The sequence below is a fragment of the Anolis carolinensis genome, chromosome 3, assembly GCF_035594765.1.
Source record: "Anolis carolinensis isolate JA03-04 chromosome 3, rAnoCar3.1.pri, whole genome shotgun sequence".
Classification (NCBI taxonomy): Eukaryota; Metazoa; Chordata; class Lepidosauria; order Squamata; family Dactyloidae; genus Anolis; species Anolis carolinensis.
In genome coordinates this window covers 237,740,588-237,753,455 of record NC_085843.1, presented here as the reverse complement: position 1 = coordinate 237,753,455, position 12,868 = coordinate 237,740,588, and the positions used below count along the sequence as shown (strand labels likewise).

General features: G+C 35.8%; 2 protein-coding genes across 10 annotated transcripts in view; one reads left to right on the top strand and one right to left on the bottom strand.

The window, feature by feature from the left end:
- Positions 1-12,868, top strand: part of gigyf2 (GRB10 interacting GYF protein 2) — a 79,768-nt gene that overhangs the window by 24,458 nt on the left and 42,442 nt on the right. For all 3 annotated transcript variants that reach the window (XM_062976418.1, XM_062976417.1, XM_062976416.1), the window contains exons 4-7: positions 499-594; positions 2,815-2,923; positions 5,257-5,368; positions 7,288-7,328. In XM_062976418.1, coding sequence (XP_062832488.1) covers positions 499-594; positions 2,815-2,923; positions 5,257-5,368; positions 7,288-7,328 — 358 coding nt within the window. The remainder of the gene's footprint in view (positions 1-498; positions 595-2,814; positions 2,924-5,256; positions 5,369-7,287; positions 7,329-12,868) is intronic.
- The window catches only part of kcnj13 (potassium inwardly rectifying channel subfamily J member 13), a 34,353-nt gene that overhangs the window by 10,803 nt on the left and 10,682 nt on the right, over positions 1-12,868 (bottom strand). For 4 of the 7 annotated variants that reach the window (XM_062976420.1, XM_062976419.1, XM_062976421.1 and 1 more), the window contains 2 exons: positions 12,380-12,860; positions 9,165-11,734 (listed from right to left, as the gene is read on the bottom strand). In XM_062976420.1, coding sequence (XP_062832490.1) covers positions 11,115-11,734; positions 12,380-12,857 — 1,098 coding nt within the window. In that variant the 5' untranslated portion in view covers positions 12,858-12,860 and the 3' untranslated portion in view covers positions 9,165-11,114. Of the gene's footprint in view, positions 1-9,164; positions 11,735-12,379; positions 12,861-12,868 lie in introns of those variants that run through there. The other 3 variants (XM_062976422.1, XM_008106450.3, XM_062976423.1) reach the window with 2 other exon arrangements.

The window sequence follows — 12,868 nt, the reverse complement described above, 5'->3', positions numbered from 1 at the left end:
AAGGAGGCCCCGTCCCCTTCCCTAGCTCCACCCTCTGTGTCCCAACAAGCGCCTCAGGAGAGGTATAGATTCTCAGCCCTGTCTCGGGCTCTTGGGAAGAAGCCACGCCCACTCCTCTAGCCCTTTGTCCTAATAGGCACCTCAGGTGCTCAGCCCTGTCTCCGGCACTTGGGAAGAGGCCCCACCCCTCCCCGCCCCTGAGTCCTAATAGGTGCCATCACCGCCTCCCTGGATCACTTCAGCGCCCACCAGGGGGCAGTAGCGCCCACTTTGGGAATCACTGCTGTAGAACTATGAGTGTATCCATTCCCTGTGTCTTCTGAATTAATGCATTTATATTCCTATAGAATTTTTTTTACATGTCCTAGATATCAAAGAATAAAACTTTATATTTAGCACTCAGGTATTTTAAGGGACATAGCCATATATATCCAATAATAGTAATAATTTATATTTTAAGATGTAATGCATTTTCCTACTTCCCCGCCTTTTTTAAAGATTCCCTCAGATCTTCTGGATAAGGAATTTCTGCCCATTCTACAAGAGGAGCCCCTACCACCTTTGGCACTAGTACCTTTTACAGAAGAAGAGCAGGTATATTCCTAAATAAATGAGAAGTGGCACAATTATCATAAGCAATATAGTTAATTAATGCAAGAAGGTTTCAATATTCAAATACTGTAGCAGATTGGGTACCTAAATTAAGCAGTGCATAACCTTTCAACCACAAAGGCTGCTGGTTGTTTGCAATACATGTGGAACTACTTATTTGTGCACAGTGTCATTCCCCATCTCATTGTGCATGGGTAAAAATGCTTTGGTTCATTGGAGAATTAAAGTTTCTAACCCCCTTCATCAAAAATTACACTAAGATGGATATTTCTCTGTTGTTACGGGAAGGGGGGAATACAGCAGTTTTGGAAGTTTAGTCAGTGGTGATTTTGGATATTCATCCACTCAACAGATTCCACTAAGGCCACCGTTTTGCTTCTGCTACTGTGAAGGGGAAAGTAGCAATCTAAATAAAAATCCCTGGAGAAGTGAAATCCTCTCCTGTCAACCAGTGATCTTGGTGGCATGATTTCAGCAACCCATCACCCATCTAATTTGCTGGGTCTCGGGGAAAAAGTAGTGGTTTGTGGGGTATGGTCAGAAGTCATAGCTTGTGGTTTGCTTATTTGTGCTGAGAGAGGTGTCGGTGACTGAAAAACACATGTCCAGTTGTAACGTTTGTGCCATGCTAGCTCAGTATTCTATTATGCTGAACTATAGTACTATGTTTCATTGTAAATCACACCTCCTTATGTGGAAATGCACACATATGAGTTTCCTGCGCCTGTGCAACCAGTTGTAGGAAGTTGGTCTAATAATATATGGAGCGTTGCACATTCCCCATCCAAAATCTAAAAAATGCTGCTGTGGCATGGAATATCTTAGACCAGGGTGTGAGGATATATTAATTAAACTGGTAGATCTTAGTAGTTTGTAATACATGTTTTCCCCCTATTTAAAATTGCTTTCTTATATTTTTGGGCTTCCTTTTGTCTAAAACAGAAATCCTTAGTATGTTAGATTGTAAAGAATTATTTTTATTAGCATTCTGTACTGTTATGTGGATTTTAATTTTATTATTAACTTTTCCACTTTTCTAATGAAATATCCATGTTGGCCTGCAGTTAAAAATAAAAACATCCCAAACAATGTAGACATTAGCTGTGGTGATACCCACCCATTGACTGCTCACAGAAGTCACATGTTAAACAATTTAGTTCAGTTTAATTCTATGTTACTGACCTTTGGTGAGCCATAGACATATATCTCCTTTATTTGGCTTAGAAGTATTGATATCTACTTTTAAACTTATTGTTGTTTGCTGTGTTTGACAAAACTGTGTATAGTTTAAATTGTGCTTATTCTAGCAAACCAAGGTCCAATCAGAGTTTATAATTCTAGAATCAATCAGTGGGAAGAGTTACAAAGGCCATCTAGTCAAAACCCCTGCCATGCAGATACTGACTGGTTCTAATAAACTGTGTTTAAATTAATCACCGTTCCTGACATACAAGTAGTCCCAAATTGCAGCTAGATTTAGATCAGGAGCTTGATGCTTTTATTGTATACTACACAGGAGGAAAGGAATGGATGAAATTCAAGGATTGAGTGCAAAAGATAGGAGTAGCCAATCTAGTTCTCTCTTGGGCACAACATTATTTGAAATGTCTTTAAGCCAGTCCAACTTTTGTCTCATACTCAACACTGATCAATTGTTTAATATAATTTACAAAAGGGTTGTTTTTAAAGGGGCATATGATTTTGCATGTGTGGATAACAGATGATTTAAAACATAAACCACTATAGTTAATCTGAAAAAGAAAAATACTTTTCTTGTTTTGAGGGACTTTTATAGCATTTATATAAAGTAATTGCTTGATTGACATCCTAAACACAATGAATGAACATATATGTCTTAGATCACATGTCTGTTCCAACTTGTAAGAGTTCTTCAAGGTCTTCTTTCCCGATTTTGCTATTTTGGATAATTTAAACCTGGGATTTGTGCAGGTTGAATCAATTCATTCAGTAAGAACTACTTTTGAAATGTTTAGAACATACATCTGTGAGAAATGGCATACATTTAGATAGCTCATTTGAAAACTGAAAAGAATTCAAGTTTGATTTATCAGCAACACTTATTCCGAAGTTTTTTGGTCTTGATTTGAAAGTACCACTTGAAAATCGGTATTTCTAAAATGATGCATGAAAATGGAAAAGAGAGCAAATGTCTGAATATGTATATATTCTCCTTTTTGGCAGAGAAATTTCTCTATGTCTGTAAATAGCGCTGCTGTCTTAAGATTAATGGGACGTGGAGGAGGAACAGTGGTAGGGGCTCCTCGAGGTCGAAGTTCCTCTAGAGGTCGAGGTAAGGTTTGCGAACATAAAATAGTATCAACCTTATGTTTCATAATCAACCTTATATTTGAACTGCTTAACTCTTTGCAAAGATATAGGTTTGTAATTCCTTGGCTTTTTTGGAAGGAAAATTTGGATAATAGTGCATATACTAAATAGAAATCATTAAAACATCTAGCCTAAAGAAGCTTAAAAAGTACATAAAATTTTATAGTAGGTCGAAGGAATGTGCAAAACAGCACAGAATTCCATCCTGTTTTCAGTCTCTTTTTATTCTGTTTTCAAGATTCTTCCTGAAACGGATACTGGACTCTGAATTGTGAGTTCCGAATTATGAATCCAAATGCCCCCCTTCCTAATCTCCTGGATTCTTCCCAAAAACAGAATAGGGGGTACCCAAAATTCAAAATGAAAATAGAACAGATTTGCATACATATAGATCCTAGAATGAAAGAAAGTTAGAGCTTCAGTTCTGCAACATAATTCAAATTGATTCTATATATACAGGCAGGCCCCTAGTTACAAACATCTGACTTACAAACAACTCATAATTAAGAATGGGGGTGAGCCAACAGGAAGTGAGAGAAATCTACCCGTTGGAAGGGAAATTAACTCCTGAAAGAGTTGTCATGGAGAAAAAGTGTCTCTGCTGAAGCTTTCTCACCAATCCTTATTTTCACAACAAGCCATGTTTTTCAAAATCCAATTCTCACAGGGACAGAAAGTGAGGTGAAATCTTCTGAACAGGAGCACAGAGAGCAAAACAAACACCACAGGGGGGTTAACCCTTCCCTATGCTATCCAAAGCTATATAAATATAGATAGATAGATAGATAGATAGATAGATAGATAGATAGATAGATAGATAGATAGATAGAATTACACTCAAAAATTCCATACACACACACACACACAAACAAATTCTGCTTAAGAACAAACCTACAGAAACTATCTTGTTCATAACTTGGGGACTGCCTGTATATGCCTCTTGTATTTTATTGATGTTCAACCACAGAATTAGGTGTGGAACATAAAATGTAGTGGTTCATACTTTAGAAATGTGAACTTACATGAAAAGATGGGAGGTGTATAAATAACCTGTAGATACTAAACCAGCTGTAGTTGGTAAAAATTGGGGGAATTGATAATTTCTGCCCTTTCTGACTAGCATAGTCATGTGAGTATGAGAGCTGTATCAAACCTTGGTCCTTCTGCCAATGCAGTGGACTCTGACTAAATTTTCCTTTCTCTCTGCAGTTCTAATGCACCCTCAAAATCTACTCTGGAAGGTTCTCCGGAGATGATTTTAAGTGTTTGAAAGGGGGAGAAAAGGGGAAAAACTGCTTTTATAGAAGTGGAAGTCTTATTGCATACTATAGGATATAGCAGTTAAATAGTAAAAATAGGCAAGCTATCAAAACAAACATACAAACAGCCTACAACATATGTTGGAAGAATAGTTTAATCTGTCTACATGGGCCTGATTAGAATTAAGATACTTAATTCTAACAGCAGCCTTTCTGTGGAAGATAGATGTGAAGACTAACAAAAATTGTGCTGTGATCATGCATAATCATCCAATTTTCAACTTTGCAAAGCACGTTTAACTTCACTTTCCAGCAATATGCATTTTGGTTATGTGGGATTTGCTATCATTGTTTTACCAGTTCTTTGACTAGATAATACATTATTAATCCAAATTACTGTTGGTTTAAGGAGAACCTCAACAGTATCATTGATACTGGCCACATTATTGTAGGATTGTAGTTGATATTCCTGCACTGTGACTGCTGCAATTTTGAAGTGTTGAGTAATAATGCACATTTCTTCCTCCCTTTTTCTTCCCACCTTCTTTTTAAAAATTAATTGAAGTTGAACTCATGAGAAAATTGCATTTCTAAAATGGATTGATAAGTGATATGCAAGCAAGATGGAGAAAATATGTAATTTCAGTGTTTCTTTAGGTGTGGGGTTGTAGGTTTCTTCAGAGTTTTGTTTTGTTTCCTTTTCAGCATTATAATTAGAAGAAGAGTGATAATTGATCACGAGGAAAATATCATGAATACATTGCTTTTAGGAATAATACATTGCTTGAGAGTAATGGTGGAAAAGTGTTGAGAGCAGTGCTGGCCAGAGTTTGCTACCTGACACAGAATTTTAAGGGACATTCTCTGCTCACCCAAGCCAGCCAAGCAATAAGATTAAATAGTAACATTAAATGACTCCAAAATGTCTGTTCCATCATGAATCTAGAGCGTACTCTTCAATTCTGCTTGAATAGTTGTATTGGCTGTGGACTGGAGAAAAGTGGAAGAATGTGATTAGTCCCATTTTGTCTTTCAGGCAGAGGCAGAGGAGAAAGTGGTTTCTACCAAAGAAGTTTTGATGATGTGGAAGGCGGATTTGGACGAGGAGGGGGCAGAGAAATGCACAGATCACAGAGCTGGGAGGAAAGGTACATATATATGTATGTAAATGTTAGCTTCTGTTGAGGATATCAGAAAATTAACTGTCTGAGTAGAATCTTGGCTCGGCAATCATATTTATTTTTCTCAGGCGTAGTGAAAAACATGCAGTCCACCACATGTTGTTTGATTGTAAGTTCCAATAGTCCTGATCAGTGGTGAATAATCATGGTCGAATAGTGTTGAAAGATCCATGATTCCACCCCATTTTAAGACTGCTTATCTAGCACAGCATACATTTTTACCTGTGCTTTCAAAAACATTCAAGAGTGAATGTGACTAACATGTGCTTAAATGTAGGTGTAGTACAGGCATGTTGCATTATATTCCTCCCGCAGTCTGCTTTGCTTATAGGGGCAACTCATAAGCTGAAGACATAAAATGAAAATAACTGGCTAGAAATCTATTGTTAACAGTTTCTCATTGAGAATAGATTTAATAGAAAATTTGTTTTATTCATCTCAATGTTTAAAATGACCCTAGAATTTTTACCATTGTATTTAAAAAAAAGATGAGCCGTGAAACCAAAACTGGTTCTATATTTTGCTATAAGAAGAAATGGAAAAGAATACTTACATTAATTGAAGCAGGGATATGTGAATTAATAAATCAAATCAGAAAAATGTCCCTTGGAATTTTGGAGAGACTTGACAGATGTCTTGGAATTGTGAATTAGTACTTGTCTAGGTATTTAGCAGGTGAATGCATAAAATTGAACTGGCTTTTATGCTACTGTTATCAAATAATTTGATGGATGCCAATATTCATAAAACTAGTTCTCTAAACCCTGAAGGGTTTCTTTGTACCCCTACTTCATAGAAGTGTTCTTGAATCTAAGGGAAATTTTGGTTGTGGTCTGCAATATCTGAGCAGGAAAAAGAAAAGTCAGATTCCATTGGGCTAGTATAATATGAATGTTATTGTAAAGTAGTGGGTTGAAATATATTGCTTTTAATTATATAAGTAAAAACAGATTTGGGGTCAATTGAGAAGTATTGAGTTGAAAAGCATCACTGACACTTTTGCAGTGGGTAATCAGTGGATACTTTGTAATGGCTGTAAGTGTATAGAATATAATAAAGGAGTGCTCGGATTTTAGAGTAAAATTTAATGTATAGACCAGTGATGGGCAACCTTTTGCGCTTGATGTGTCAAAATTCACCAAAAAAACCTAGCATGACTTGGGTAGTGTGTCACTTCAAGAAAAAAACCATAATTTTGCAATATGTATAGTTTAAATAACAAAAATATATAATTGTAATATATAACTATTTAATAAATCAAAAACTATTTACTACAATTATTTCCATGTACAACAATCTATGGTACCTCTTGCTGTTTCCACGCTGATTTCTCTCTATTCTAGTTTCAATGTAGTCATGAATAATAAATAATATAATAATAATATAATATAATAGTAATAATATGATAATATACTACAATAATAATAGAATAATAGAATAATTAATGTGTATAATTCCCATGGAATAAACAACAAAACCACTGGACCAAATCATACCAAATTTGGCCACAAAAGACATACTCATCCAATCAATCTGCCTGCGGCAGTGTGTCAGCAAAAATGGCTAGGCGTGTCAGTGCTGACACGCTTGTCATAGGTTGGCCATCACTGGTATAGACAATGATAGTTAATGTTAAGAGTCTGTATAGGGGGATAAAGTCTTGAATTATTTAGGAAATGATTAGCTGAATGCACGCCATCTTCAAAGTGGTTATGGTTTTGATGACTGGATTTATATGAATGGTCTCTTTAAAATAAATAAAAGAATGAATAAAACACATTATTTATGCCTGTTCTTGTATCATTTAAGCAGTTGTTATTCTGAATTATGAAAATTTAAGATTTTATTCCTTGAAAGGTTTCTAAACATGATTTGTGCATTCTTAGGGGAGACAGACGGTTTGAAAAACCAGGACGAAAAGAACCAGGTATGTGTTTTGTTGTCTTTTTAAAGACTATTTTGTATTACTCCAAGTAAATAGGTACTTTATTGTATGTAATAAGCTACAGTTTACCTTGGGTTCTCCCCATGAGCAAGACAGAGTTTGGAGTCATGTAAAATTTGAGCCTTCCAAGAAAAATTCCTATTTCTTGAATACAGTGATTTCAACATAACTCACATTACATTTTTAAAATGTAACATGGAATTACATCTTAGAAAAAAATCACCTGGAATTTCTCTTCAAGTTGGCACTGTCTGCCCCACTTCTCTCCCCAGCCTATAATTTGTGAGTGGTCAACATCGATTTGGTCATTTAGAATGCAGTTATCTCCAGAACTAGGTGTGTGTGTGTGTTTACAAGACGTGTTTCACAATGTGTTATGCTGTTCTGCTTTCTAGTGTCATTTCTTACATTACATTTTTCAACCCTGTCTAAAAAAATCCCTAAATGAAAAGAAAATTATAATGTTTATTTATACAGTACTCTGCTTTTTCTCTCCACAAATGAGACTCAAAGCAGCTAAAATCATCTGAGCAATCTTTATCTCAGTTTTCCTACATAGGATTATTTGTGTTAGTCTTTCAGTAGTTTTTTCAGGATTCTGGTGAATTCTTGGGTAGGTAGGAGTGAAACCTTAGGCTTTAGTTTGGAAAAACGAAGGGCTCATTTATTCTGAAAGTCAGTAAGATTTGAGCACATAACTGCAGCTTAGCCTTCTCTATAAGGAGGTATTTCTTTGCTAAACATAACCCCTGTGTTTTGAACAATGCCAGATTTCTATGGTGATTAGTGCATGAAAATTGTATGAATAATCTGCTTTAATTCTCCTTGTATCCCCTTTAAAGCATCTAAATTATTTTGTTTTGCTGTTCTATTATAGTTCTTATGATTTTAATAATATATAACTAAATTCTACTTTTTCAGTCTTCCATAAGCCATTGGTATTCTGTAGATTATTTTAGTTTAGTAATATCAATACTGTCAAGTTCTGAGTTCAGAGACTACAATTATTGTTGATTGATTTGTTTTATTGTTGTGTTTTTACATTGCCTGTTTAGCCTGGGCTTGGCCCCATGTAAGCCGCCCCAAGTCCAAGATGGGGCAGGGTATAATAATAATAATTATTATTATTATTATTATTATTATTATTATTAGTTTCTAACACAGTTCAGTACATCAAATAACTTAATATTTCTTTTGCCATTTTTTCTCACAACATTCTTTTTATTCAAGAAAGCCTATGGCTGAGCAGGGATTTGAACAATCATTTTCCATGTCTAGCCAAAATAATCTATACACTAATAAGATAACATTTTTGAGCTTTTGATTCTTGAACAGTAGCAATGAATTAAATAAACATATGTTGCTGCTTGAATTCCTCTACTATGTGTGTAACAAAGATGGGATAGAGGATTATATTTGTTTTTTATGTGCAAGATTCATATATTTCCAGTGTAGCTGTCATAATACTGAAGTTGTCTAACCTGACTGTTTGCTTTGTCATGTGTTACACTTTCAATATACGTAGCCACCTGATTCTGGAGCATTAGAGTTTTAGTATAAATCTGTCTTAATAATATCTCAGGTAGCTACTGTTGGGTTATAAAAACAGTTTCCCTCTGGAAGTTGTCTAAATAATAAATGTACCCGTAAAATCAATTTAATGGCACTGCACATTTTATTTGTATGTAAAAGAATGTGAAAGCACATCATCCCCAGGCTGGGTGACTATGTGAGTGAACTTTTGCATTAATTTTATTGATTGCATTGGATATGTCACGCAGTGGGGACTTTCATAAAATGGAAAGAAATGTTAGAAAATTGGGATAGATAAGTTGATATTTTATTGAGATACAATAGGGCAAATAGGTTAACATTTTGATTGCTTAGAGGAATGGTTGAACGGGGAGAAAATCTTTGAAGTGACCAAAATGGACAAAGAAGAAAGTGAATCCAAATACCATTTAATATATATTAATCCAAGTTGGTGATTTTTATTTTTAATTGGGCTCTGCATTGGGCTAAGCCATTATTACAGTACACTGTGAATGAAAATATTAAAGCCTCAGCATAAACATGGGAATAAATATTTTGAAAACCCTGTGAAGGAACATAAGGGTCCATTACTATAGTGTAATATATTTCCCAGATGGAAACTATTGTTAACATACATAATTATGACTCCCTGCTCTCTCATAATTCAGTTTCCAAAGACATTTTTCCATCTGAGCATAATGCCAAACTATGCTATCAGTTGCTTATACAGAACATCAACATTCGTAACTTTAATATAATATTTGTTCTTTTAGTGGTCTTAAACTTTTAGCAGCTGGCAGGTGGCACCACTGTAACTTGGCAGCTGATGGTCCAAAACCCTACCATGTTTTCAGTTAAGCACATTATCCACATTTTTGCTGATAGGCACAAAACCATTCCAGATATTTGGGTAAATGAGGAATGGTTTCTTAGAAAATACTATGTTTTTAAAGCAAATATCAATATCAGCAGTACTATATACATATAAATATGCTTATCAAGGTCAAAGAGTTAAAGGTTAAGCTCCTTACAACAGATCAGTAAAGAAATGGTCATTTGTAAGTAAGAATATTGATCCTTATGCCATGTGTTTCAGGAAGAGCTGTTTAATTATCCTTTAATTTACTATAGCTTTCTTGATTTTTGTGTACAGAATACTTACTAATGTCTCTAGCTGGAAAAAAAAACATTAAGAAAACATAAAAGTGGCCCCTTGGACCATTTACAAACTGTTCATTTTAATTGAAAACAAATAAACCACATTGTTATTTCTAATAATAATTATGATTCATTCGTGCCACAGAGCCTTTTGCTCAGTCTCATAATTACATGTTTATACAATGACTGTAAAGTCAGTTTATCTCTGTATTGTATGGATTGAGAAGAAACTGCAATAAATGCATGAAGCAGTGGATCTTTCTGATGACAGGACTACCTCAGGCTTGCAACAAGGCAGAAGCATGAGGTGTTGATAGTTGTTGATAGGAGAGTAGAACTTGTTGGATTCATGCATATTTTAAATATGAAAATAGTCCAAAAGTAAAATGTGACATTCTAATACACGTTAAGTGTCTTGTCATTTACTTTTTTTTTTTTGCAAAACTGCCTAAGGAGGATGTTGAACTTGTTCTAAACTGCTGGAACAAAGAGCTTCAGCAAATGCTTGTGATTTTCCTTAATAAACAAGCACAGCAGGATTGCAATTTCATTGCCACAGAAAATACTAGCAACATTCTTCATAGCATGTTTAGACATCAGCATATTCTCTTGTAACCTTATAGCAAGAGAGAACTGATTCAAGGAATCTGAGAGAATTTAGAGTTTTCAAGAGAAGTTTCTTTTTAAGTCGATATAATTTACTATAGTTTTGTCCATTTTGCTACAGTATTTACCCTCATGTCATTTAATTAGATTTTTGATGAGCTGTCTGGTTCCGAAAGTCTCTTTTTTCAGGGTCAGTGCAGCTTTAATCATAGTCTAGTGAATTCAGCAGGTAGCACTTCTGTTTTCCAGAATTTGTGCAGTATTACTTGTCCCTGACTCGGTTTTTGTGCCGTTAATCCAGCGGCTCATCCAGTTGCATGCATATTATGCTCTTTATTCTGCACATTGTTCTGAAGTCAACGATAGAGAACAAAAAGAGCACAAGAAAACAGGGATAAAATGAAGACACAAAAGTCTAATCCAGTTCTTTTCTTTAAAAAAATAAAAAAAAACAGTTGCCACTTTCAAAGTCTATTCTGTCAGACGAGTCTCACAAATCTGGGAGCTGTCCATGTGCTGTCCATTGATGCGGATCTCCATGTCAGTCCTCTTTGAGCTTTTGGGATCTGCTCCTGGAAGTTCTGGGATTGTCTTGTCAAAATTCTCCATCTTGATCTGATATTCCCCTTTGGCTCCTCGGACCAACATGGAAGCAAAATGGTGGTGTAATATGATCTCGGATGGAAGATAGGATGTCCTCCTCTGGCATGTTTCTCCCGTGCCTTCTTGTGTGGCTGAAAGGAAGACTACTAGCTCAAAATGACGATGAGCCTCTCTCTGTAAGAGAATGGCTAGGGGGCTCGATGGACTTATAGAATGGTAATAGGTCAGAGGGAAAATAAAGAATGGGCACTCTTCAGAAGTGATGCTGTCTAGATGGAAATCTACACTAGTTTGATGAAGCTGACCATTTTCTTGCTCTTCATAAAGAACTGCAGAAATCCGAACACTGGTGAGTGGGCTTGGGCGGGTATTAGCCACTTGAAACATTAGGTATGGCTTTCCTTCTCTGTGTGTCACTACTGCGGAATAGGTGAACCGGATGGAGAGAGCTCGGTTCTTTGGACGAGCAATTTTTGCTACAAATGCACCTAAATAAAAGGAGAATTTACATATAGATCATATACAATATATATATATGTATGTATGTGTATGTGTGCGTGTGTGTTTGTGTGTGTGTGTGTGTGTGTGTGTGTGTGTGTATATATATATATATATATATGTATGTAGTTTCCTGCTGCCCTTACACATTTACATAGAAACCAAGAACAATTTAGGTTTTGGTTTCATATTATGATCAAAGTGCTGTTATGCATTCTGTGCTGGTATACATGTTCAGATAATCATGTTAACATGTTTATGGTCAGTAATTTTAAAAACAAAATTGTCCCTGCTTAAATCAATTGTAATAGACATTTTATAGGGTGCTGGGAGAACAAGAATAATCTTTGAAAGCTCTCCAGTATTTATTGATTGGTTCTTTGGAGGGAAATATCCAGTTGGATAAAATAAAATTTATTCTTCTAGTTAGAATTATACTGTTAGTTTTAAGCCGTTCAGATAAATCTAGGCAGACTTACAGGAATCTGCACAAAAGTTAGTACTGCTAACTATTCACACCCTCTGGAATAATATTGCATGTGTGGCCCCATTATTTATCCTCTCCTCCAGTTTTTAAGCATTTTATTCAAAGCATCTTACATAAAGTACTCAATTATGAAATAATATATAATTACCTGTGATGAATGCCTCCAGCATCAGACCCAGTACCATTTGTATAGCAAGTAGAGCAATTGCGCTTGGACAGTCTCCACTTGGGAACATTGTGCCATAACCAATAGTAAGCTGTGTCTCCAGTGAAAAGGAAAAAGCAGCTGTAAAGCTAGTGATGTACTTTACACATATGGTGTGGTTTTCAGGTGGGGAATCATGATCAATCTCTAGATCCCCATTCATTTCAGCCAGCAGGTACCATAGAACCGCAAAAACAAGCCAGTGAAGGACAAAAGATGCAGAAAACACCAGCATCATCCATCTCCATCGCATATCCATTAGTATTCCCCAGGCATCTTTCAGGTATGCAAGACCTTTCCCTTGGGCGCCATCAATCTGAAGTGTGCTATGTCCATCTTTAGTGACCATTCTTGGATACCGTTGGGTCAGGAGAGGAGCAGTAGGTTTGGTGTTGTTGCCTTCTATCACTTCTGTCCTCATCTTCTGAAAAT